This window comes from Nannobrachium achirus (assembly GCF_963921795.1).
Source record: "Nannobrachium achirus genome assembly, chromosome: 1".
Taxonomy (NCBI): domain Eukaryota; kingdom Metazoa; phylum Chordata; class Actinopteri; order Myctophiformes; family Myctophidae; genus Nannobrachium; species Nannobrachium achirus.
The window spans coordinates 6,827,452-6,853,768 of record NC_137810.1 but is presented as its reverse complement, the minus strand read 5'-3'; the positions used below and the strand labels follow the sequence as shown (position 1 = coordinate 6,853,768).

The 26,317-nt window shown below is 43.2% G+C and overlaps 1 protein-coding gene across 1 annotated transcript; it reads right to left on the bottom strand.

Moving 5' to 3' along the window:
* Positions 1 to 894: 894 nt before the first annotated feature.
* LOC308308879 (DNA helicase B-like) lies at positions 895 to 26,039 on the bottom strand (the record flags this gene model as incomplete). The annotated part of the gene is made up of 21 exons (XM_080754336.1): positions 895 to 1,730; positions 1,898 to 2,075; positions 2,609 to 2,797; positions 3,877 to 4,181; positions 5,067 to 5,255; positions 7,945 to 8,094; positions 9,243 to 9,381; positions 9,739 to 9,831; positions 10,036 to 10,095; positions 10,177 to 10,261; positions 11,009 to 11,151; positions 11,624 to 11,765; positions 12,760 to 12,937; positions 13,912 to 14,066; positions 14,696 to 15,037; positions 18,804 to 19,063; positions 19,750 to 20,018; positions 20,550 to 20,920; positions 22,342 to 22,510; positions 23,909 to 24,105; positions 25,796 to 26,039. The coding sequence occupies 21 exons, from the start codon at positions 26,037 to 26,039 to the stop codon at positions 1,614 to 1,616; spliced, it is 3,975 nt and encodes a 1,324-aa protein (XP_080610462.1). The 3' UTR covers positions 895 to 1,613.
* Positions 26,040 to 26,317: the final 278 nt, after the last annotated feature.

Below are 26,317 nucleotides of genomic sequence, written 5' to 3'. Positions count from 1 at the left end.
GTGAAGCTTGACCAATCCTCAAAGTATCCATTCATCAGACCGGGAGGGACACTACACACATATTCTGGACGTACAGGACAGATAAAACCTATTCATTCTGAACTGAAATGGCCATATATGGACATGGGACACACATTTTTCTTTTTGAAAAAGCCTATTCATTCTGGACTGATATTCTGGACGTACGGGACAGAAAAAACCTGTTCATTCTGGACTGGAGTGACCATATATGGACATGAGGTGACATACATTTTGTTTTTGAAAAAACCTGCCACTCATTGGAAGCGGTTTTCACCGCTTCCAAAAACAAAGTTGTCCTTTAAGGTATGACTGGTACTCATTTCACAGCTTTTAGTCAGAAGAGAGCAAGTCATATTTAAAAGTAGGGTAAGTGGTATATATTCCTTTGTTAAAACATGTGTTGCCATTGGCCAAGCCCCAGGGGACGTTTAATGAAATGAATACTCATAAAAGGCACAGCTTACTTCAGATTTGGTTTCCTTCTGTCCCAAAGAGAGTTTAACTAGAGGCAACCGGTGACTAGGGATGGGACGATACGCGATATTATCGTTTATCGTGATAAAAAACACTCACGATAATCGTATCGTGGAGATTTAATTTATCGTGATATCGTCCTCCGTCATGCACTGGGATCAATTCACCTTTTATTTGCCGAGCTGCATATCCTGTACCACTTAAACCCTCTATAATTGGTAAATGGTACTTATAATATACTGTATGTGCTCGATACAGTCTTTTTTCCACTCTCTATCAGATGTCTTTGCCAAAAAACAGCAGATCTACAAGCTCACAACGCGTCACGTTGTGACGCGTTGTGAGCTTGTAGATCTGCTATTTTTTGGCATAATTATGTTCCGCCCCCAGGATAATGGATTTTGATTATCGTGATAATATCGTAAATCGCGATTTTGAAATTTTCATATCATCCCATCCCTACCGATGACTAGTTTTAGGACACCCTCATGATTCTTCCACCATGATCCCAACATCCCAGAGAGTTCCTGTGAGGTAGCCAATCATTGATCAGCACAGCGGGACAGGATGAGGAACGCAAAGGAAGGAAATGCAGAACAGGCCCCGCCGCTACTTCCTGTTATCTTCCCTGGTTGCTGCGTCCGTGTCCTCGTTTGCACCGGATTAATAAAAGCCAATGTTCTCTTCACAGGGTTGTATGCATGATGATGTCTGTGGGATTGGATTTAGGGTTGGGATTTGAACGATTCCAGTTATTTGACTATTCCCTGTTAACGGTCCAATTCCTTAACTATTCCCTTTAACGATTATTACATTTAAAAGAATATAATTTTGGCCTGTCATTATAATTATTGTAGCGGTTCTCTCTCAAAGCCTTTACGGGTCCATTTGGTTCCATCTGTACGCTCTCAGAGCTACGCTGGTGCTTGAAATTAAAGCGTCTGAGAACCACCGGTATCGTAATCGTACAGCAGACGTGAAGTCCACCGAACCAGCTCTGACAGTGTAGATAAAAGCCTGGTTCCAGAAACGGTTCCAAATGAGATGGAACCCTATAGTAGTATGCATGCATGGTGTCTGCAGGGTCGCATCATGGCCAGAAGAGTCCAGTTCTTCATTCATTCCCTCGGAGGCTCTTCTTTGTACAGCTTTCTGCTGCTTTTGGGAGTGTGCAGGGACAGCTTCTGCAGCGAGGAGCAACCAAGTGGTGATGGTTTCTCCGTCTCAGGTTCCGTCTGAAACACATGAAAAAAAAAAAGCACAAGATTATCATCAGTTGCACGAAAGCAACAACAGGGCAGAGCAGTACTAGTTAAAGTTCACTAACGGGGTCACCCCCGTCGTTAGTTACATAGGCTTACTAGGCTACTGTAGTACACACCAACTGCCCATTTGACCATACCTTTATCTGCTTGGGCGGGGTCCCCATCATCCTGTCAGGGTGCAGCCTCTTATTGGGGGTGTCGAGAGAGACGTCAGGTCTGACCCAACCCAGCTGTGGGTCCTCATCCACCACACCGCTGGCACCCTCCTCCCTGTGAGGCCCAGACCTCTGCTCTTCACCCAGGGACAGCAGCTCCCTGTGTGTAGGGGTGTAACGATACATTTAATAGCGATACGATACGCATCACGATACATGTTTGACAATAAGATACATGGACGATATTGGCTCATTCATGGCGATACGATTGGATTCAATGATTAAAGAAATTAAATCTGTGTGAAACGTGTCAAAAATCTATTATTATGGATATACTTTAAATACCGGTAAGTAAACGCTGTGATTCTTTAGCAAATACATGGACATTATATTACAACACATATGGACAAACCCACACCTTGACATGAACACAGAGATTACACACATTTATCGATAGACCAAGAGTAGCTATATGGAATGGAAAGGTAATTAGAACCCTCTTTTAAATTTTCCTTCTTAAAATTGCTAAATACAAGGCACAAATACTTCGTTTCCATACAATCGATTATTTGCATTGCAAAACGATTCGATACCGATTATCAGTATGATATTTTGCTTTTGCAAACGATATAGTAGATCATTGCTAATTAAAATAGATTTTTCGATTCAGTTACTATATCGTTACACCCCTACCTGTGAGGCCCAAACCGCTCCTCCTCACTGTTCATGGGGGACCAGGAGTAGGCCTGGCTGAAGACCATGTCCTCCATCACCGCCTGGTCTTCTGACACCTCCACCTTGACCTTCCCAGGCTTCCACACAAACAGGTTCTTACGAACGCTGGGCGTGGAGGAGGAGTGGTGGACGCTGGGGTCTCTGGACCTGCCGGGGGTACATTAGTATTATTGATTATTATTACAGGATTCCCACATATTTTTACCAATTAATTTCCAAAACTTTTCCAAAACTTTTCCAGAATATTTAACCCAATTTCCAGGACTATATAACAATAATTCAGCTCAATAACAAGTCGCTTACTCCTATGCGCAATGCCCAAAGACAGGTAGTGCAGCTCAATAACAAGTCGCTTACTCCTATGCGCAATGCCCAAAGACAGGTAGTGTGTATGCCAGTGGTTCTCAACCTTTTCAGGCTGTGACCCCCGAAATAATCATATTTTAACTGGGGACCCCCCACCCTACGAGCACTAAGAGTTGAGGAATTTTATAAAACACGGTTCTATTGTGAAAATAGCAGATCTACATGCTCACAACGCCTCGCGTCGTGAGCAAGTAGATCGTCTATTTTCACAATTTCTGCCTCTATATATTTGACAATTTGGCCCATGTTTAATTTGTCATTTCAGAGGTATTAACAAAATCAATAACCAAAGACAATGCATAGCTATTTTTTTCCAGGACCTTCCAGGACCCTTGATCAATTCCAAAACTTTTCCAGTACTGGAAAAATATTTTTCTAATTTCAAAATATTTCCAGGAATTTCATGACCGGGGGAACCCTGTTATTATTATTATTACGTTTGATTTTATACTGTACGTTTGGTTGGTTTTAACATCAACAATGTACTGTACATACACCGCATGACTATAGTATAACCACACAGTACATTAACAATACACTAAATGACATAAGATAGTAATACAGACCCAAATACAGTAAAAAGAACATACAGAACTTGTCAGTCCATCTAGAAATTCAGCGTCCCATAGCAAAATAAGTGTCCTCTAACATAACATCACACAACACACACACACACACACACACACACACACACACACACACACACACACACACACACACACACACACACACACACACACACACACACACACAGGCTATAGCTTAACACAACGAACTGATCACATCCACCGCTCACTTTACACTTGGTTTGATTTTTCAGAAAACCGTTAGGTATTCTCAGTTGGGTATTCTCAAGTTACCTGGCGGGGTTCTGGGGGAACAGGCTGGGGAGGAGACCCGGGGGCCTGGCCTGAGTGGACGGGCTAGGGGGGAGCGCCGCCGGGGGCCGGGCTTCTGGAATGCTGGGTGTTCCGGGCGGACTGGAGAGGAGCCCCGGGGGGCGGGCTGCGGGGGTGCTGGGTGTGCCAGGGACCCCCGGGGGGCGGGCTGCCGGGGTGCAGGGTGTGCCAGGTGGACTCGAGAGGAGGGCGGGTCCCGGGCCACGCGGTGTTCCGGGAGGACCGGCCACGTTCGCCACGCCGCCAGCTCTGGTCTCGTCCAGAACCTGTTATGGAAAAAATAAAATGATGTGCCACGAAGATGAATCATTGACAAAGTTATATCAGATCATAAGGAGCAGGCCTCCTCGCCTGTCCTGGCAGCCCCCATCAAGCCTCCTCAGCTCCATTCTCAGACAGCTCTTATAGTCCATTCTAACAGAGATGCCCTCCTAAATGCTCTTATACATGTACTAAAGATAAGGGCAACATACAAATTGTTACAGAAATACAGGTTTGCTGACAAAGTGAAGTAAGCATGGAGGAGTCATCTCTGCTGTTAAATTGACAGCTGCAGTTGAGGTAAGATTAGCACATATATTGTGAGAGCTCGCTGACGAGACAATCAATGAGTTTGAATGGAAGCCAAACAAGCACATGATACATAGATTTGGTCATCTATACCAAGGGTCTTCAACAGGGGGTCTGGGAGCGTAACTATTTGGAGTAGTTCCTCCAAATCTTTGATTGATAGAACGTTTTCTTTTTCTCCTTTTTTATATTAACCACCCTAGTGTCCATATTCTGAGAACTTTAGCCAAAAATAGCAGATCTACAAGCTCACAGCGCCTCGCAGCGCGAGGCCTTGTGAGCTTAGATCAGCTATTTTCGGAAAAGAGCTTTGGTGTAGAGGGTAAAAAGAGCAGACTAAGTACAGAGTGAAAGGTCACGTTAATTAAGTATTGACGGTTCAAGTGGTTAAATACCTGAATTAATTGACATGAATCCAAAATACACTGATGATTGTGCTGTCAAACAATGAAACTACTGTATATGGAATCAATCTATGAACAGGTTGTGGGGGTCTCTGCTTCATCTCTCTCTCAACTAAGGGGTCCTTGGCCTGATAACATTGAAGACCCCCTGACCTATACATTTCTGCCACCACAAACCTTCTTCACCAGGCCGCTGAGGCGCGTGGTGCGCGGGGTCTCGCGCTTGGTGATGGCCGCCGCTATGGCCTCCTGCTTGGCCACCACGTAGACGCGCTTCTGTCCCCGGGTCACCGCCGTGTACACGTGCTTCCAGGTCTGGGCCTGGCTGTTCCCCAGAACGTACACGATGGTCTCGTTCTCTGAGCCCTGAGAGGAGCAAGCAGCAGGACAACACCAGCAGGAAATATGAGGAATCAAGACGTGTGTTCATAAAACTGCAAGTAAACCTTAAACCTTAAGGTGGTTTAAGGAACTATCTTTATGCCTTCCTTTAGAAAGAATTACATACACTCTCAAAAACAAACAAGAGCTATTTGAAAAAATATGGGGGAATTTTATTCAGTATGTCAAGGGAAACGATCTTTCCTATCTGATGGAGGAACCAGGAGTAGGGTAGTTGCTTTTTTTTGTTTGTTTTCTCTACAGTCATTTGGCTGGCCTTGTGGCTTATGTATCGGGATGTTGAATCCTTGTGTCATGATTGTTTTGTGTTCTTCGGGTGTTTTCTTTTTTTTTTTTTTTCTGAACTTTGATTTTATTGTATTGTATATGTTTCTTTGTATGTCTAAAAAAGAAAATAAACATATTGTTTAAAAAAAAAGAAAAAAAAAAACTGCAAGTAACGCCACAGTGGAATGGAACGGCGCCCGCTCGCCTCGGCGCCACAAAACTTCGCTGTGCGGCCGAAAAAGCCGCCCGCCTCTCATTGAAAATGAATTGCTACGAGGCGGTGACCGCGCCCAGGGGCGTCACACCAAATTCTGGGCCCTGGGTACAAGGATTCACTGCGGGCCCCCCATGAACTATTGAAAAAAAAAACTATTGAAAAATAGCAGATATACAAGCTCACAGCGCCGCGCTGCGAGCTTGTATATCTGCTATTTTTGAAAAATCGTGAAAATGTGTGCGAGAAACCTATGTCAAGGACCCCCAAGATGATATGTATTTGGCCACGGACCCCGATCTCAAAATATTTAGTTCCAGGGACCCCCAGAAGCAAAATTTGAGTTAGAAATGTTCGCTTAAAAAATACATAAATTATATTCAAAGATTTTCACACATTTTCACAACTTTTCAAAAATAGCAGATCTACAAGCTCACAGCTGTGAGCTTGTATATCTGCTATTTTTCAATAGATAAAGTTATTTATGGCCCCTCCACCTTGGGCCCACTTTCAGTCCCACTTTCCTACCCCTTGTGACGCCCCTGAACGTGCCTAGTGTGGAGTTCACCTTACTATTCTGGCCCCCTGGTTTACATCTTCTAACTGTGCTCACGCGACCTTCGCAACGCTCGACACGGCGATCCGCTGACTGCACGCCGCTGATCATTTCTGTTCTTTTGGATTTTGACATCGTAATGCCTGCATCGTCTCCGGCTTTCAACCGGCCAGCCTGGCAGGGAGACAGTTAGTTTTAATAATGTCTAATTAAAACGTGTACAATAGGGCAATAACGAAAAAGTCGACAAGTCGACTCAGTCAACTTCATTATACAAGTCGACTCCTACCAGAGAAAGTAGAAGTTGAAAAAAAAAAAAAAAACTTTCTATTGTGAAAATAGCAGATCTACATGCTCACGCCTCGCGTTGTGAGCATGTAGATCTGCTATTTTCACAATTTCTGCCTCTATATATTTGACAATTTGGACAATGTTTAATTTGCCATTTTAGAGGTATTAAAAAGTCCTTATATCGGCACTGTGAAAATACCCTCTTTACAATTTGTTGGTTTGTTTACAGTTGAGTGAGAAAACAATGTTTCACATGTGTGATGTGATGACATCATCAAACGATGAAGTCAACTTTTTACTGAGTCGAGTCGACTTGCAAAAATCACAAGTCGTTAATGCCTTAGTGTACAATATGAAGGTGTGTATGGTCCTATGGAAGGTGTGTATGTCCTATGGAAGGTGTGTATGGTCCTACAGACTACCTGGAAGGTGTGTATGGTCCTATGGAAGGTGTGTATGTCCTATGGAAGGTGTGTATGGTCCTACAGACTACCTGGAAGGTGTGTATGGTCCTATGGAAGGTGTGTATGGTCCTACAGACTACCTGGAAGGTGTGTATGGTCCTATGGAAGGTGTGTATGGTCCTACAGACTACCTGGAAGGTGTGTATGGTCCTATGGAAGGTGTGTATGGTCCTACAGACTACCTGGAAGGTGTGTATGGTCCTATGGAAGGTGTGTATGGTCCTATGGAAGGTGTGTATGGTCCTACAGACTACCTGGAAGGTGTGTATGGTCCTATGGAAGGTGTGTATGGTCCTATGGAAGGTGTGTATGGTCCTATGGAAGGTGGGTATGGTTCTATGGAAGGTGTGTATGGTCCTATGGAAGGTGTGTATGGTCCAATGAGGCTACCTGGAAGGTGTGTATGGTCCTATGGAAGGTGGGTATGGTCCTATGGAAGGTGTGTATGGTCCTATGGAAGGTGGGTATGGTCCTATGGAAGGTGTGTATGGTCCTACAGGCTACCTGGAAGGTGTGTATGGTCCTATGGAAGGTGGGTATGGTCCTATGGAAGGTGTGTATGGTCCTATGGAAGGTGTGTATGGTCCTATGGAAGGTGGGTATGGTCCTATGGAAGGTGTGTATGGTCCTATGGAAGGTGTGTATGGTCCTACAGAGTACCTGGAAGGTGTGTATGGTCCTACAGAGTACCTGGAAGGTGTGTATGGTCCTATGGAAGGTGTGTATGGTCCTACAGGCTACCTGGAAGGTGTGTATGGTCCTACAGAGTACCTGGAAGGTGTGTATGGTCCTATAGAGTACCTGGAAGGTGTGTATGGTCCTATAGAGTACCTGGAAGGTGTGTATGGTCCTACAGACTACCTGGAAGGTGTGTATGGTCCGGGCCCAGGCGTGCTGCAGCCTGCACTCTCTCTGCAGCTCCCTGAAGTCCACTCTGATCATCCTGTCGTCTCCATCGTCCAGCGTCAGATACCGTCTCTTCTTCCTGCCCTGCTCTTCTATGGTCACGTCCTGAGCAACACACAGCGGGGAAGGTTGAAGGTAAAGCTAGCGGTATCTGCCCTTCCCTCGATGGCCACACATGAAGCTAGATAGCATTTTTAGGTTTTAGAAGTGTTTTACTTTTTTACTACTCATGTTATTATTTTTTCTAGATTGATATTCCTATGCATTTGTTGTATTGTTGTTGATGTACTGTCATATAATTAAGCTATATTACACAAGAGGGTGTGCATTATCACGGTTATCTGGCACGACAGTCTTGCTGCAGGAACGAGCCGAAGGCGAGTTCCCTAGGCAGGACTGAAGTGATAAGGCAGACCCTCGAATGTAATATTGCAATTACAGAACTGTTGCCCTTAAAAAAAAAACACGTCAACTTCATTTCATTGTAATTAAGATATTCGATATGAATGTGTAATTTTTTAATGCCACATTTGGCTACTATGTCCCTGAACGTCACATGAAAACGGCTTGCCTGAAGCACAGCTGAATTCTTCTGCTTGATGAGACAGTGCAGTAGTGCTCGTTATCTGCACGGTTGGAGAGGCTGTTTTTCATTGAGAGCCCGACTACCCGTTGTATAATCTTGTTCATTATATTGATGTATTACATGCTTATTGTAAGTCGCTTTGGATTAAAAGCGTCTGCTAAATGCCTAAACTAACTGTAAACTAGCCGATAGCCCTCGTGCTGCGGTGGCCGCAAGTAAGCCATTTCCCATGATTCCTAGCGGAAATAGTATTCTGTGGACTTCCGGATCTCATTGCATTGTATACAAACTCGCTGCAGACACATGGATATATCTCTGCTTCTGTTCCCATATGGCTTGTTTGGTCAAAACGTTTTCTATAGACCATAACATACACACAGACCATCGCGGTTGTATTTTATTCTTCTCCGCGTGAAAGAAAATACTTTAAACAGCCGTGAACGGGAGCCGCCACGCACACAATGTGCACGTGCTGCGTGCACGGAACCATTGAAAATCAGGTAAATAACATAGGAGAAAGCCTTGACAGTTTTGACAACATTAGTGTTAAGTTGCCACTAGTTTTGTTGCACCCTTGGCCTAAATGACCAGATACAGTCAACAACAGACAATCAGCCCCATGTAGAACAGATGCAGTTAAAATGTAAAACATCTCCACAGTCCAGACCTCCCTGATGAAGAAGATCTCCCCGTTACACAGACGCGTTTTGTCTTTGTTGGTCGGGTCTCCTCTGGTCAGTTTGTCTTTGTTGGTCGGGTCTCCCTGGGTCTCTCCAGGATCAGTGGACATCAGGCTAGGGCTGTCACTATCATGACATTTTACGATTAACGATTTAATTGTGTTTTTGTCGTTGACAATGACATGGCTAGTAGGCTTTGAAGTTGCATATGGCAGATTATATGACACAACTTAAATATACAAAGAAATTACTGGCATATTTGACAACTTTTACAGTACTTAAAAAATAAGATTTATAGTGGAAATAGTTACAAGCTCACAACGCGTCGCATAGCAACGCGTTGTGAGCTTGTAGATCTGCCATTTCCACTATTTTTGAAAAGGTTTGAAAATATAAGAACATTTTTTCAACATGGAAACGATTATGACGATTATGTCAAATAATTGCGATCAGACGATTAAGTAATAATTGCGACAGGCCTACCTTAGGATGGAATCCTCTGTGTTGTTGATGTAGCCGTTCTTAGTGCAGCAAACCTTGTCCCCAAGTTGGAACAAAAGCTTGTTCTTATGATTTCTGAGACAACGTTATGAGACAACACAAGAAATCACACAGGAAGACAGAGAAGATCTGTTTAGGGAAATGTTTTTCAAAACAATGTACAATTAATAAATATAAATTATAATACAATACGATACTTTGTTACTGTACAATAAAACACATGGTTGGGCATATTAATTTAAAGGTAAAAGAAGGTAAGAGTATTATCTAGTCACTTACTTTGTTGTGTGGTCGTTGTAATGCTTACAACACAGTTCATTGATCAATGCAACGTCCACCCTGTGAACATAAAATAATATAACATAACTATATGTCGTTAAATGTTGCTTTTCATTTTAAATTCTTTGCTGATTTCTTTACCTTCTGAAGGCAATGAACTGCGAGGTGATGTCATTATTCAAGCCGGGAGCAGAGTCTATCAGTAGCTTGATAGATTTCTGTAAGTCTGAAAAAAACAAATAGTATGTGCTTTTAGTATACACTACAGTAGTTGTAATTTGTCACTTCTTTAGTGTCAGCATTATTTCAAATGATTTTTAAAAAGCTTAACTTTTACGTTTTGGTATATCTACTATTTTCACGAGTTTGGGTGCCGGGAAAACGTCTAATTTCTCTTTTGGGCTAAAAGGTTTGCTAAAAGGTTTGGGTGCCACGTGATCTAGATCAGTGGTTCTCAACCTGTGGGTCGGGACCCCCAGGGGGGTCCCCAAATTATTTTTGGGGGTCCCCAGATGATTAACTAAATGTAAAACATTGTCTTCTCACTCAACAGTAAACAAACCAACATAAAGTTGAAGTGTATTGAGGGTATCTAAAACACTAAACACATCTAAAATGACAAATTAAACATTGGCCAAATTGTCATATATTAGAGGCTGAAATTGTGAAAATAGCAGATCAACATGCTCACAACGCCTCGCAAAGCGAGGCGTTGTGAGCATATTGATCTGCTATTTTCACAATAGAACTGTGTTATACAAAATGTAATGCCTCAACTCTTAGTGCTCGTCAGGGTGGGGGGTCCCCAGTTAAAATATGATTATTTTGGGGGTCTCGGCCTGAAAAGGTTGAGAACCACTGATCTAGATCACCTTTATTCTGAAATCAAAATCATTTTTTTCTCCTAAATGCATTTCAGTGAAATCCAACAGATTGAGCTAGAAGATAACGTAACAACACCATGAGTCCTCACCGTCATCAGACTCCTCGCTGGGTAGTCGTATGTGGATGAACTTCTTGTCGGCGGACGGCATCGTGCAGGGTCCATAAAGGTCCACCACAGCATCGAACTCCAGGTTCCTGTAAGAGCACTTCTTCATCCCCATGTCTGCGATGCTGGAATCAATGGAGATGGTTGTTAGTTATGCAGTAAATACATAACCAGAGCTCTTAGCCAAGCGAGGTAAACACATACATCAAATGCAGAGACAGCGTAGTACCTCAGTAAACTAGGACCACCATATCCCAAAATATGTCAAGCTTTTATTGCAGCTAAAGGTGGCTTATTAAGTAATAATGATGTATGCATCTTCAAAGCCTGATCCAACTCTTCAACCCCTCCCGCTCACACTCAGATCGGCTAACACAGGCAAGCTGTCAGAACCTTCCCTTAAACATCCAGACGTCACTGACTCTTCTCCCTTCTGGATCCCAAACTCACTCCCAACCTTCCACTGTAATGTATTACCTAGCTTATTGTTGCCCTGGATTAAGAGTGTCTACCTGCTAAATACCTACATTTTACCAATATCTACTGTACAAACATAGCCTTAAGTAAAAACATAAAACTAATTGTATGTATATTTACAGTCCAGCGTTCCTAACAATGAGCTCAGACTCGGCGCGGTGGTTGGTCTTCATCTCGATGGCCCAGGAGCAGACCTTCAGGCTCTGGAACAGGTCACACAGCGTGTTACCAGGCTGGATGCTGGGTAGCTGCCTCACATCACCTGAAAGTACAACCACAAGGTGTTACCAGGCTGGATGCTGGGGAGCTGCCTCACATCACCTGTAAAGAACGCAGCTGCTGTTAGCATGTTGTCAAATGTACTGTAGCCTATCCACTTGTTTCCACTTGTTTACTGTAGAATTATTTGTGGGATACATCCGGTTAACAGCAGACTAGTCTCGCGTGGCCAGACTGTTGCCTCCGCGATTTGCAAATGCTCCCGGCAAACAGTCTGGGGCACGGAAATAGATACGATGAGTGCGAGATAAAGCGGATGTGACGTAACCGCTCCCTTGATGCAGTAGCAATAACAAGTCCTACTGAAAGCGTTATGTCTCCTTTCAAAAACATTTGGGGCGTTATTTCGTCTTTCTCTGGTGTTGTTGGTGTTACTTCCATGATGTTTTCAAATGTTTTCTTAGACTATACACCCATTACAAGAATTTGCCTCTCGAATGACTCTGTCTATGCGAGTGTGCTTCTGTTATGTTTCCAATGGGACTACCAGGGGACTACAGTTGCGTGCAGCAGTGGCTACTTCCGATACTTGCTGTTCGGGAGCTGCCGTTCCAGACTCTATAGCATTCGGAGATTGTGGAATAGTTGTCTGGCTACGCGAGACTAACAGCACTCATCCAAGCACCAAAATTAACCTAACGACCAAAGAAGGGACGCATACTGTAATTGTCCATGTTTGCATGGTTAGAACATGAAGCCTTTGACATCAGTGTGACAGAAGCCAACAGCAAATTATTTTACGCAGATGAGTAAGCCTGGCTACACGAGGTTACTTATCGACAGAAGAATGCATAGCAATTTTCACAATGTTGTTTTAATTGTAATTTCTTTGTTATTTCTTGAAAATGAATTATGATCACATGGCCAAAATGGGGATGCCAAGTTGAAAGGCCAAAAATAGGAATGCTAAATTGAAAGTGCAGCACGCAAAGAGCACAAGGTCTAAATGAGATATGCATATTCATATTAATCCTCACCCAGGATGATGAACTTGCGGAGCTGGGCGTGCTTGATGAGCATGGACAGAACGGAGTGCAGCAGCTGAACACACACCAGGCTGCCCTCGTCCACCACCAGCACACGAACACTCTTAAACCTCCAGTCCTTAGGAGAGCCGTCCTCATCCTTCTGGGACATCATGAAGCTCCACAGAACCTGGAGGAGTATGAGGAACACGTTACAATCTCCATGGGAAGACACCACTGGATCTCACACACACACAAAAAAAACAGCATGTCTTTAAAAACCCATTCAGGCCTAGAATTATTGGATGATTTAACCAGTGAAAATCTTTCAAAAATAGCAGATCTACAAGCTCGCAGCGCGGCACTCGGTGCGAGCTTGTAGATCTGCTATTTTTGATAAGCTACTTTTGATATTTTTGGTAAGCTACTACATCTGGCCCAGAGATGATGAAGAGAGCATGCAATGGCCTGTTTAATGTGGCCTAAAAGAGTTATTGTTGTGCAACTGCCAGTAGGTTCCCTGCATGTCATCATTTAGGCCATGTTCAGACGACAACGATCTGTAGAGAAAACGGCGAGGTTCCGGGACCTTTTCATCACTTTTTATCCAGGGTTCATACGAAGACAAGATGCATCAGGCAATGAAATGATGCAGTGTGCATGCCATTTCCATAGAGGTCACTAGGTGGCAGTGACGCACTATCTGGTACTGTGTGACACACTGTGTTTCACAGATTTTCACTCAAAATTTCAGATTTAATATCAGCCGTTTTCAACCCCCGAAAATGCAGTTGTCATAATGTCACGGAAGGCATATCTGACATTTCATTTAGCGGAAGTCTGCGAGGCGTTGTGAGCTTGTAGATCGGCTACTTTCGACTAAGAGGTTTGGTGTAGAGGGGGAAAAAGAGCAGACTAAGTGCAGAGTGAAAGGTCAAGTTTATTAAGTATTATTGATGGTACAAATGGTTAAATATCTGAAAACACAAACTGACATTAATCCAAAATACACTGATTATTGTGCTGTCAAACAATGAAACTAAATGGAATCTATGAACAGGTTGTGGGGGTCCCTGCTTCATCTCTCTCTCAACTAAGGGGTCCTTGGCCTGAAAACGTTGAAGACCCCTGATGTACATCATATAAACCCCATCCATAAAGTACCTGATGCAGAGTGTAGGCAGTGAAGCAGGTCTTCTTGGTGAGCAGGGAGGCAGCTCTCCCTGTGGGGGCCGTCAACAGAACCTCCTCTGAACCCTGGACCGCTTTCCGCTCCCCCTCCTCCTTCTGCTGCTGCCCCTGCCCCTGGACCTCCCCTTCTGAGAGGGAGGGGGCACAATAATACCGTTAATATGATTTATTTATTCCCTAGGATGGTCACTTGATGAAAACAAATCCCCAGAACAATTTCACCCAAACAAATCGTCCCCCAGAACAATGGTCGTGGTCGAGTATTCAAATAATCTTTATTAACTCATAGACTGCCCTATCCCGAGTTTCCCGAGTTATTCCGATTGTTAGAGGCCGCTACAGCCCGAGTTTCCCGAGTTGCCGAAATTGCATTATAATTTTTTTGTTATATATTTCTTTACTTTTTCCTACTAGGCATAGATGCGATCGCGAAAATACATGTTTGTCCCAAAGACCAACCCAATCTTTCAAACATGGCAGCCATGTTTATTTACATTTGAAGAAAACATGATGGCTGCTATCTCATGAATGCCTGAACAGATTTCCAAGCAAGCTTTTTTTTTTTTTTAAGCTGTGAACGGCGTGCACACACGGCGTGCACACAGGTGGTGCATGGCTGTGCACGATCCGTGCACTATCGTGCATGTTAAAAACCAATTGTGGCAGTTCAGCCATTCAGTTCCATGTTTTAAGAGCAGCAAATGAGTTAATAGAAATATAGTAATCTTTCATTTTGGTCGCGTTTCCACATCCCTACCTTCTAAGCGGGAGTGTGAGCAGCCCGGGGGGGAGACGGGGGGACGGGCCTCCCCCTCCCCCTCCTCATCCCACCCCTGGGTGTCGTTCTCGAAGGCAGCGCAGGCGCTGCGGACCTCGTCTGCGTCGGCGGCGCGGCGCTGTTCGATGGCTGCTCTGAACAGCAAGCTGACCACCGTGGTCTTCCCACAGCCGCCCTTCCCGCTGATCACCGTCACCGCGTTGGAGCAGATCATCTCCGCCGCGCGCACCTGGTCCTCGTCTAGCTCCATGGGGGGGAGGAGCCTCTCTGGGTCCGCCTCCTCCTCCTCCTCCATCTTGATGGCACCGTTAGCAGGCAGGCCTGGGGTGGGCCATATGGTGATAAATATAGGGATGGGACTATATGAAAATGTCATACCTCAACAGTGTTGATTTTAGTCGACTAAAACTATGACGAAAAATGTTTGTCGACTGCGTTTTCTTCACTGACGAAAACAAAATAAAAACAAAATAAAAAGTAAGCTGTGCTGACTAAAACTAAGACTAAATATATTGACAATTTCGTCAACAAAATAAAAACTAGACTAAAACGAGGGACTAGTGGAGAAGAGAGTCATTTTATGTTTGGTTGCTCTCAGGTGTTGCGTGCTGAAATTTTCAGCACGCAAGTGTAAAATCAGCCATTACAATGCTGTGTATTTGGCAAGGCCTGACAAAATTCATTTTAGTCGACTAAATCAACTGTAGACTAAAACTTTTCAGGTGACTAAAACTAAATGACATTTTATTCAAAAGACTATGACTAAAACTAGATCAAAATTTGCTGTCAAAAACAACACTGTACCTCAATGATTATGACAAAAGAAATCGCGATTTACGATATTATCGCGATAATCAATTATCCTGGGGCGGAACATTTGCCAAAAAATAGCAGATCTACAAGCTTACATTGCGACGTGTTGTCAGCATGTAGATCGGCTATTTTTTGGCAAAGACATTTGATAGGGAGTGAAAAAAAGACTGCATCAAGCACGTATATTATAAGTACCTTTTACCAATTATAGAGGGTTTCATATTTTAGATTGTAATTAACTCAACCTCTGCCAAAAAAATACCCCTTTGTACCCCTTCCCTGCCATGCCCGAGGAACCCGAAGATTTAATAAGCTTTAATTAAAAAAGATATTTTTATCAAGGCGGAACTAAAATAGGCCGGAACTAATGCTCCGTGATCGGTTTCTACACGGACACATTATTGAGCGGACCAGTTAACATTGAGACCGTAAACCGGAAGCTGATGGTCCGTCCTCTATTTTGGCCTGTTGGCTTTCTGTGTAAACATGGCAGCTTACAGACGGAGAACTTATGGATCAATTGAAAAAAAAATAAAAGGATTTGAGAAGCTGATGGAATACGCTAACACACCATGCATAGCAGTGTCCGATCACGCACGATGGGAACTGGATTAGCGGCCGCCGGCCGCTTTAACAGGTAGGAGAAGCCAGCAGTGAAAGACATAGAAAAAACTTCGGGCTCCTCGGCCGTTAACTACGAATGAGTTAAAGAATACAAAAGATGAGAGTTAAAATGTTTTCATTTACTCCTTTTTATCGTTTTAGAGATTTTAATGATTTAGACTTCAGTGGCTGAGGGCATGCATACAAGTGGCTAAATATGTATTTTTACACAGAATAAGCCCATTCCCAAGATGCACTGCAATCTTTCATGGACAGATGTGACTTTTGGGGTTACTGTAAATAGCAATAAAGAAATTGCAGGCTTATTGTGTCTAAAAAGACATATTAAGCCACTTTTATACATGCCCCCATGTGTACGCATGCCCCACGTTTTAGCACGCTATACGTGCTAAAACGATAGAATGAAGTAAATGAAAACATTTTAACACTCACTTTTTCTTTTCTCTTATTACAATCTAAAATATGAACCCCTGTTGTAAAAAAAACAAAGTTGTCCTTTAAGTGGTACCGGATATGCAGCTCTGCAAATAAAAGGTGAATTGATCCCAGTGCATGACGGAGGACAATATCACGATAAATTAAATTTGCCACCATACGATTGTCGTGAATGTTTTCTATCACGATAAACAATAATATCGCTTATCGTCCCATCACTAGATAAATATTGTGGAGACGATACAATGTCTCCACGATATGCCTTTTCAGAAGATATCATATATATCGTATTACAATGAGGGAGCCTCATAAAAAGATCCTGATGAATTGTTAATACAGAGATTCAATGCAGAATGCATTTAAACCTGCATTTTTGACTAAATCGGTAGTTCTCAAATTTTAAAATGTCAAGGTCTCCCCTTAAAGCCCTTTGCACACAGGCGCGTTTAACCGCACGGATAAAACGGACAATATAATTTTTTGAAAAGAAAACAATGATTCTCTATGACCTCATGCACACCGGCTCCGAATTAGCCGTGCGACGAGTGGCTGCCGCCGTGCGTTTTTTTCTCGATCGAACCCAGTTCGATTCGTGCGTCTTGTCGCATGCGGTAAAAAACTCATCACTCCTTTCATGACTCCTTTTTGGATCCGCAGCGCCGATTCCGCACAGCCTTGCACACCAAATCCAATGCGTTTTATTCATGCCGCAAACGAAAAAAACGCAACTGTCCTGTGTGCAAAGGGCTTTACTCTGACAGTATACTTCTTCATTTGTATACTCAGTATACAAAAAGAAGACACTTTTCGAAGACTTGCAGAAAGTTTCATGATTTTTCAAAAATAGCAGATCTACAAGCTCGCAGCACGGCACTCTGTGCGTACCTGGTCTTAACCCATTTAGGCCTAGAATTATTGAATGCTTTAACCAGTCGGTGCCGCGCTGTGAGCTTGTATGTCTGCTATTTTTGAAAAAGTCGTGAAAATGTGTGCAAATCTTTGAATATATGTATTTTCAAAGCGAACGTTTTTAACTAAAATTTTGCTTCTGGGGGGGTCCCTGGAACTAAATATTTTGAGATGCGCGTCCGTGGCCAAATAAATATCATTTTGGGGGTCCTTCACGTGAAAAGGTTTGAGAACCACTGACATAGTAGTCTCTCCAAAACAGACTAACTGAGCTCCAGTTAAGTGAAAAGGACCTTTTCTTTGATGATGGCTGGCAAGATTGCTGACATAGAAACATGTAGGTTTTTCAAAAAGTCTTAGGATTCAAAAGACACTTATAGAATCGGGTCAAAATTCAAATTTTCACGATTAAAAAATATAGCAGATCTACAAGCTCGCAGCACGGCACTCGGTGCCGCGCTGTGAGCTTGTATATCTGCTATTTTTCAATAGTTAAAGCACAAAATAATGATACACAATAATGTCGTGTACTCGTTCTAAATGGGATGGGACGATATGAAAATGTCACACCTCAATGATTATGACAAAAGAAATCGCGATTTACGATATTATCGCGATAATCAATTATCCTGGGGCGGAACATTTGCCAAAAAATAGCAGATCTACAAGCTTACATTATGACGTGTTGTGAGCATGTAGATCGGCTATTTTTTGGCAAAGACATTTGAGAGAGAGTGAAAAAAAGACTGTATCAACTTATCAAGTACGTATATTATAAGCACCTTTGAACAATTATAGAGGGTTTAAGTGGTACAGGATATGCAGCTCGGCAAATAAAAGGTGAATTGATCCCAGTGCATGACGGAGGACGATATCACGATAAATTAAATTCTCAACCATACGATTGTCGTGAGTGTTTTCTATCACGATAAACTATAATATCGTTTATATTATGGTCCCATCCCTAGATAAATATCGTCTCCACGATCATGAGACAATGAGGGAGCCTCATAAAAAAATCCTGTTGAATCCTGAGAGATTCATTGCAGAATGCATTTAAACCTGCATTTTTGTCTAAATCGGTAGTTCTCAAATTTTAAAATGTCAAGGTCTCCCCTTTACTCTGACAGTATACAAAAATTACAAATGAAGAAGGATTTAGAAGACACTTTTCTAAGACTTGCAGAAAGTTTCACGATTTAAAAAAAATTGTAGATCTACAAGCACGCAGCACGGCATTCTGTGCGTACCCGGTCTTAATGAGTTAATCGGCAAGTAAAATGTCATAAAATCGTGACAACCGTACCGCTGGGCTCTGGTTTGACCATCTTCTCATCTCCGTTTTGTTCAATCCCATCCTCCTCCTCCTCCTCCTCCGTGGCAGCAGCGTGCTCCTCGTTGGCGGCGGCGGCCATCTTGGCCCTGCGGCGCTCCAGGGCGGCGGCGTGCAACACCTCTCTGGCGTTCAGCGGGATGTGCCACTGCTCTCCCTCCAGCAGGTGGCGCAGGCACGCGCTGATGCCCGTCTCGTAGGAGTAGAAGTTGTGCAGCCCCACCTTCTTCTGCCTGGGGATAAAACAGGCCTGGCGGTCATATTTATCACACACTCTCCTAAATCGCAATTATACAAGATAACCGTGATTAGTTTTTGCATAATCAATGATCAATGATCAAAAAAGGTAATCAAAAATAGTGGAAATAGCAGATCTACAAGCTCAAAACGCACCACATCACGATGAGTTTTGAGCCTGTAGACCGGCGAATATTTGTCACTATACATGATTCATGATACATGATTCACAAATAGTCTCCAAAAAGCAGAGTTCGGCCCCCGTTCTCAGATATTTTACGCTTGCTTCAACCTATAAAACAATAAAATGTAAAAGATCTGAGAACAGGGGGGGGGGGGGGGGGACATTTACCTTTTGGATACGATGTGCGGAAAAAGGTAAGAATCTCGTATACCCTGAAGTCGAAATGTTGGTAATTTACAAATATAAAAGGTTTATTGCATTGTGGCTGCGAGTTGTGCAAGCTCACTTTCTTTTCTACATAAGAATCAGGACTCAGCCGGCATGTGGGACCTCATCTCGGAGCTACACAACGGAGGGAGAGGTTCCAAATGGGCCTTTTTTTTAAAAGTATACATTAATTAATGATGTGTTATTTGTCATATCTTATTTGACAGTAAGTAAAACACCCTACAGTACTACAGGGTTACATGACCCCATTCCGACATGCTACTACAGTACCTGTCGAACACCACCACGCCCTGTTTCCGGAGGAACTCCACAGCGTCCCAGGTGTCCCACTCGGCGGTCCCGGCGTCAGCCCTCAGCCTATCACAGAGCTGCTGCTGGTCCATGTAGGTGCTGCCGGTGCGGTAGCAGTGCTTCTTCAGGCGGTCGTAGGCCCACAGCGCCGCGCGCTGCAGCGCAGGCATCTGGTCCAGCAGGTCACAGTCCATGAAGGCCTGCAGCTGGGCCTCACAGCGCGTCAGGCTCAGCTCCTTGTACATCACCTGGAAGAGAAGAGAAGAGAAGAGAAGGTTCAGCTCCTTGTACATCACCTGGAAGAAACCAGAAGCACAAACAACAGGTTTACTACAAATGGAACCAAATGGTTGATTTTAAGATATAAATTGCAGTCCCAGAGATAGAAATGCCATTAAATGGGGGTCTGTTGCCAATGTCAAATATAGTATAGAGGGTATCTGCACATTTCCACAGTGACAATTTAAGGACTTTTTTAATACCTCTAAAATAACAAATGAAACATTGGCCAAATTATCAATTATTAGAGGCGGGAACTGTGAAAATCTACATGCCTCACGTTGCGAGGCGCTGTGAGCATGTAGATCTGCTATTTTCACAATAGAACCGTGATAGAACAAAATATAATGCCTCAACTCTTAGTGCTCGTCAGGGTGGGGGTTATTTTGGGGGTCGCGGCCTGAAAAGGTTGAGAACCGCTGGTCTAGAGTAGGACTGTCCCAACATGGGGATGGGTGGTCTGGGTCGAGCTCTAACACCAAAACAACGGAACCTCTTACATAGCCAAAGCCCAGCTTCCACGCATCCACTTCCAACATCTGCTCCAGTTGGTTCAGTAAGCTCAGGTCCTCTGGTTCCACATCTGCTTCTTCCATCATCGTCTCCTCCTGTTCAGTCCCTCCACTCTGTGCGGCCCGCGGGGGTCCGGGGACAGCTTGTGTGGACGCCGTAGGGGCGGGCTGTTGTTGCTGTTGGTGGCATGATGATGATGGCACCACCCTCTCCTGTTGTTGTGGTTGGCATGATGATGGTGGCACCTCCCTCTCCTTGCCCCTTTGAAGCAGCTCCAGGAAATGCCCGGGCAGCAGCGTGGAGACGTAGGTCATCACCAGAGGATAGAGAGACGCTGCATGCACCTGCACCCCTGCAGCTGGGAGTACAACACAACCAGGAAGAGACAGAAGGAAAAGAAAAGTGTAAGGTCCTGGAACTTAGCTGCCAGCTCAGTTTTTGAAATTGCTGCTCATCTACAAGGCCAGGTTGAAACATTAAGCAAAGCCTATTTAGTTTTTCACAAGCTTCACACGCTTGTGAAATGTTGTGATTGTATTGATGGGTGCCTGGCACAAAGTCTTTTCAGAATAAAGGTCCGCATACACATTATGTATCAATTTGGGGGCCCTCCTTGACATGAACATGTTTTGACAACTAATGTTTTGCGGGCCAGGGGGGACAAAGTCACTAATAGGGATGTCAAAAAATTGCGATTTCCGATATCATTGTGATAATCAAAATATCCCCAACATGCATTATTCTGGGGCTCAACATTTGCCAAAAAATAGCAGATCTACAAGCTCACAACGAGTCACAGCGCGTTGTGAGCTTGTAGATGGGCTATTTTTTGGCAAAGAGATTTGGTAGAGAGTGAAAGAAATTATCAAGTATTAGGGCATTAACAAAAAAGTCGACAAGACGACTGAGTCGACTTCATTACACAAGTCGACTCCCACCAGAGAAAGTCGAAGTTGAAAAAAAAAGTCCCTTGTATTTCTTTCTATCATTATTTTTGCTCCATGTGTGCATCTGTACAGCATTCAAACAGTAGGATTGCTTATTGTCAAGGATGGAATGATCCAATATTACAGTGCTACATTACATTTGGTATAACATGGTTCTATTGTGAAAATAGCAGATCTACTGTACATGCTCATGCGTTGTGAGCATGTAGATCGGCTATTTTCACAATTTCTGCTTCTATATATTTGACAATTTGGACAATGTTTAATTTGTCATTTTAGAGGTATTAAAAAGTCCTTAAATTTGCACTTTAGAAATGTGAAGATACCCTCTATATACTTAAACTTTATGTTGGTTGAGTGAGAAAACAATTTTGCACATTAAGTTAATCCTCTGGGGACTGCCCAACATAATTGGGGGGTCGTGTGTGATCATCAAACGATAAAGTCGACTTCAACTAAACTTTTTACTGAGTCGAGTTAAGTCGTTAATGCCCTATCAAGTATGTTATTTCCAGGCCCGTTTAACCAATTATCGGGTTTAAAGAACAAGGGTTCATATTTTAGAATGTAATTCAAGAAAAGAAAAGATGAGTGTTAAAATGTTTTCATTTATTGCTTTCTATCATTTTAGAGATTTTAATTATTTTGATTTCAGTGGTTGTGGGCATCATCCGGGATCTTTTCATTTCTCTAATTACAATCTAAAATATGAACCCTTGTTGTAAAAAAAGTTGTCCTTTAAGTGGTACCGGAAATGGAGCTGGGCAAATGAAGGGTGAATAAATCTCCACAATATGATTATTGTGAGTGTTTTTTTATCACTATAACATACTTGACTTAGCGACCCTGGCTCTGAGGCACTGTGCCGCGCCCACGTTGCCCTCGTGGCCTCGCTCAAACTCCTCCAGGACGTCCATCAGGTTGAACAGGGTCAGCTCTCTGCTGGCCGGCAGCCACTGGAAGAACTGTGTGAGGAGCTCTGGGGGCTCCACACCACACGCCTGCAGGGAGGAGGGGGCGATATGGTGAGAAATATTACTGAGAGACCATACAATGTCTCCACGATATGCCTTTTCAGAGATATCCTATATATTGTAGTGTTGAATTCGTCGACTAAAACTATGACGAAAAATGTCTGTCGACTGTGTTTTTTTCACTGACGAAAACTAAATAAAAACTAAACAAAAACTAAGCTGTGGTGACTAAAACTAAGACTAAATATATTGACAATTTCGACAACAAAATAAAAACTAGACTAAAACGTTAGGGAGGGACTGGTGGAGAAGAGTCATTTTATGTTTGGTTGCTCTCAGGTGTTGCGTGCTGAAAATAGCCGATCTACAAGCTCACAGCGCGACGCGTTGTGAGCTTGTAGATCTGCTATTTTCAGCACACAACCAAGTGTCATTACGATGCCATCAAGGCCTGCCAAAATACAATTTAGTCGACTAAATCAGCTGTAGATTTAGTCGCCTAAAATCTTATGATATTTAGTCGACTAAAATTAGACTAAAACTTACTAAATTATGACTAAAACTAAATGACATTTTATTCAAAAGATTAAGACTAAAACTAAATCAAAATTTGCTGTAAAAAACAACACTGATATATTGTGATACAATGAGCCTTATACAAAGAAAATCCCGTTGAATTGTTAATACATTCATTCATTGCAGAATTCATTTAAACCTGCATTTTGGTCTAAATCAGTAGTTCTCAAACTTTACAATGTCATGGTCTCCCCTTAACTCTGATAGTATACAAATGAAACCAAATGGACCCTTACAGGTCCATTTGGTTTCATTTGTACACTGTCAGAGTTACATACTTGTAAGGATCAATTTAGACCTCCCAAAAGGAACCCAGAGAGTCCCTGGACCTCACTTTGAGGACCACTGGTCTAAATGCTCTGTTACTCCTTTTTCTTTTAGTTTTTGTTACCTTTTAGTGGTTGTACTGTTAAAGGAGTAGTTCACCCCCAAAATGACTTATTTTCTATTGATTAGTCACGCCATGGAGACTAGAGTTCAATAATATTTTTAGTTTTTTGTCACATTCCTAAGACAAAAATGTGATAACAATAAATGTACCCCCATTTGTTCCGGATGGGGACCCGTTTCGAAACGGGTCCCCATCGGGAATCAATGGGGGCAAATTTACTCGAATCAAATTTTTGTCTTAGGAATGTGACAAAAACCCAAAAATATTATTGAACTCTACTCTCCATGGCGTGACTAATCAATGGGAAAAAAAAGTCATTTTGGGGGTGAACTACTCCTTTAAGTAACTTGAAAAATAACCATAACAGCCAACATGAAAAAGTGATAAGTTATCACTTTTTAGATTGTGTATGGTGACACCGCGTGGAAACATAATAGTGACATAGTATTTTCCCCTACCTTGAGGAACAGAGACACCAGGGAGCGCCAGCCCTCCCTGTCCGGGTCCAGACGCAGCTTGTAGGACGGGTAGCCCTGGACCTGCAGCTTCTTGCCCCGCCACCGGGCCACGCAGGTCACCTCCCACCAGGGGCTGCGCAGGGCGAAGCGGCCCTCCACCTGGTACCTCCTACCAGACACTATGTCCAGGAAGGTGACTGGAAGTGGAGGAGAGGAATGGAACATATGATGAATGGAACTGGAGAGGAGAGGAATGAAACACTCCGGTCTACTTGAGGCGCCAACAATGACATATAAAGAATATGGTGAAGCAGCTTTCTGCTTCTACGGAACGACAGCTTGGAATAAACTCCCACTACACCTAAGACAGGCAGCCTCTGTGGATAGCTTTAAAGCACAGCTCAAGACCTATTTCTTTACTCTTGCTTTTAGCTGAATGTTTAAATCCCTGTGCTGCTAATTGACGTCCGCACTGCTCTGAAATTGTTCTTCAATGTTTTATGTTTTTATTTTTCTGCTTTAGTGTGATCATTGTAATTATTTTTGTATTTTTATTTTTAATTTTAATTTTATTTTTCTCTGTTAAGCACTTGTTCTTCATCTTCTGCTCTGTAAAGCGCTTTGAGCTGCATTTCATGTCATGAAAGGTGCTATACAAAATATAAAGTTTTATTATTATTATTATATCGTCGTTGTCGGGTGAACAACCTTGAATGTCCAAAACCGCTTGTTTTGCATTTATCATTTAAAAAATTATTTAAACTAGTGAAAACAGCCGATCTACAAGCACACAACGCCTCGCACTGCGAGGCGTTGTGTGCTTGTAGATCTGCTGTTGTCTCTACTTTTGTGCGACAGCCTTGTATGATGAAGCAGGGCTTTGCTTTGCGAAAGAACGCACAAATTTGAATTTGAGATACAAGGTTTCTGCTCGACAACGACGATATGAAGAATGGAACTGGAGGAGAGGAATGAAAACAACACAGGATGAGCAGATAATTTAAAACAGGGCTGCAAAATGATGGACTATTTTCTTCTGATTATTGAAATTATTCCTTTTCCATTTTGATTATTTGAATAATCAATTTTTTGTTTTAAGTCTGATTAACAACTCATAAGCCATATTTTATACTGCAAAAAAAAGCTGCGCTTTTGGTTAATTTAGCAAACAAATGGAACCAACCCTGCCGGGTCCATTTAGTTCCATTTGTACACTGTCAGAGTTAAGGGTAGAGAACCAGTGGTTTAAAGCAGGGGTCTTCAAAGTGTTCAGGCCAAGGACCCCTTAGCTGATAGGGAGATAAAGCAGCTTGGCAGCCCCCCGTAGTAACTCTGAGGACTCCCTAGGGTGGCTCCCTAGGGTGGCCATATGTCCCCCTTTGCGTGGGACAGTCTCACATTTCTGACAGGCTCCAGACAGTAATAAACGTGCAGGTGTTAACACACATCATTATTAGTTATTTAAAGCTTGATTGTTTTAAAAGCAACGGTTCAAAATGAAGTTGGTTTCCCGTTGTAAATCTCTCTCAATGTCTCTTTTCCTGCAAGATATGTGTTTAAGCCTGTTAAAACAACAAGAGAAAATAATATCCCCTCCTAGGCTACAGCAGGTTTAATTACAGCCCCACTGTTAGGCCTATGGTCGAATATGAAATCAAGGAATTTAATAGCAACTAATAGCAATAATAGCAAGCCCCCCCCCCCCCCCCCCCACACACACACACACACACACACACAAACCCCAGCCTGTCCCACATTGTCCCACGCAAGCGGTAGTTCTGTTCCCTCAAATTAACAGTTTGGATCTGGTCACCATAGTCCCAGGACCCCCTGTTGAAGACCCCTGAACTTGGATTAAAGCATCAAAACATCATCATTCATACAGACCTTCATCCCTGGAAGGCAGCGCTCCTCTCAGTCTGGTTCCTCCTCCTGCCTGCATCTCCTGCATGTCCAGGAACTCTGGCTGGTCCTTCTCCTCATGCTCCTCTGAGCCAGAGTCCTCCTCATCCTCCTCTCCCCCTCCTCCTCCTGCTGCTGCAGGCTCTCTGCTCTCCGGGGGGAGGATGTACCCCACCAGGGTGATGTCCCCCACGGGGGTCCCCAGGAGAGAGCTCTGGGACTGGGACATCATGTCTCACTATACTAGACTCAGGCTGCTAGGCTAGGACTTCCAGAAGACAAGATACGTCTGGGACTGCATGGGATTGGGACATGTCTAATCTGAGTGCCCAGATGTCTTTTTTAGGACATGTCTCACTCAATAGAGGTAATATATATAAGGTCTTACTAGGCTGCTACTGCTGCTGCTGCTGCTGCTGCTACGCTAAACGACTTCGGTTCGGCGCCTGGCAGGCAGAATGTTTGGGTTCGAAGGTTTTCCGTTTCCCCTGCAGATCACGTGCACGG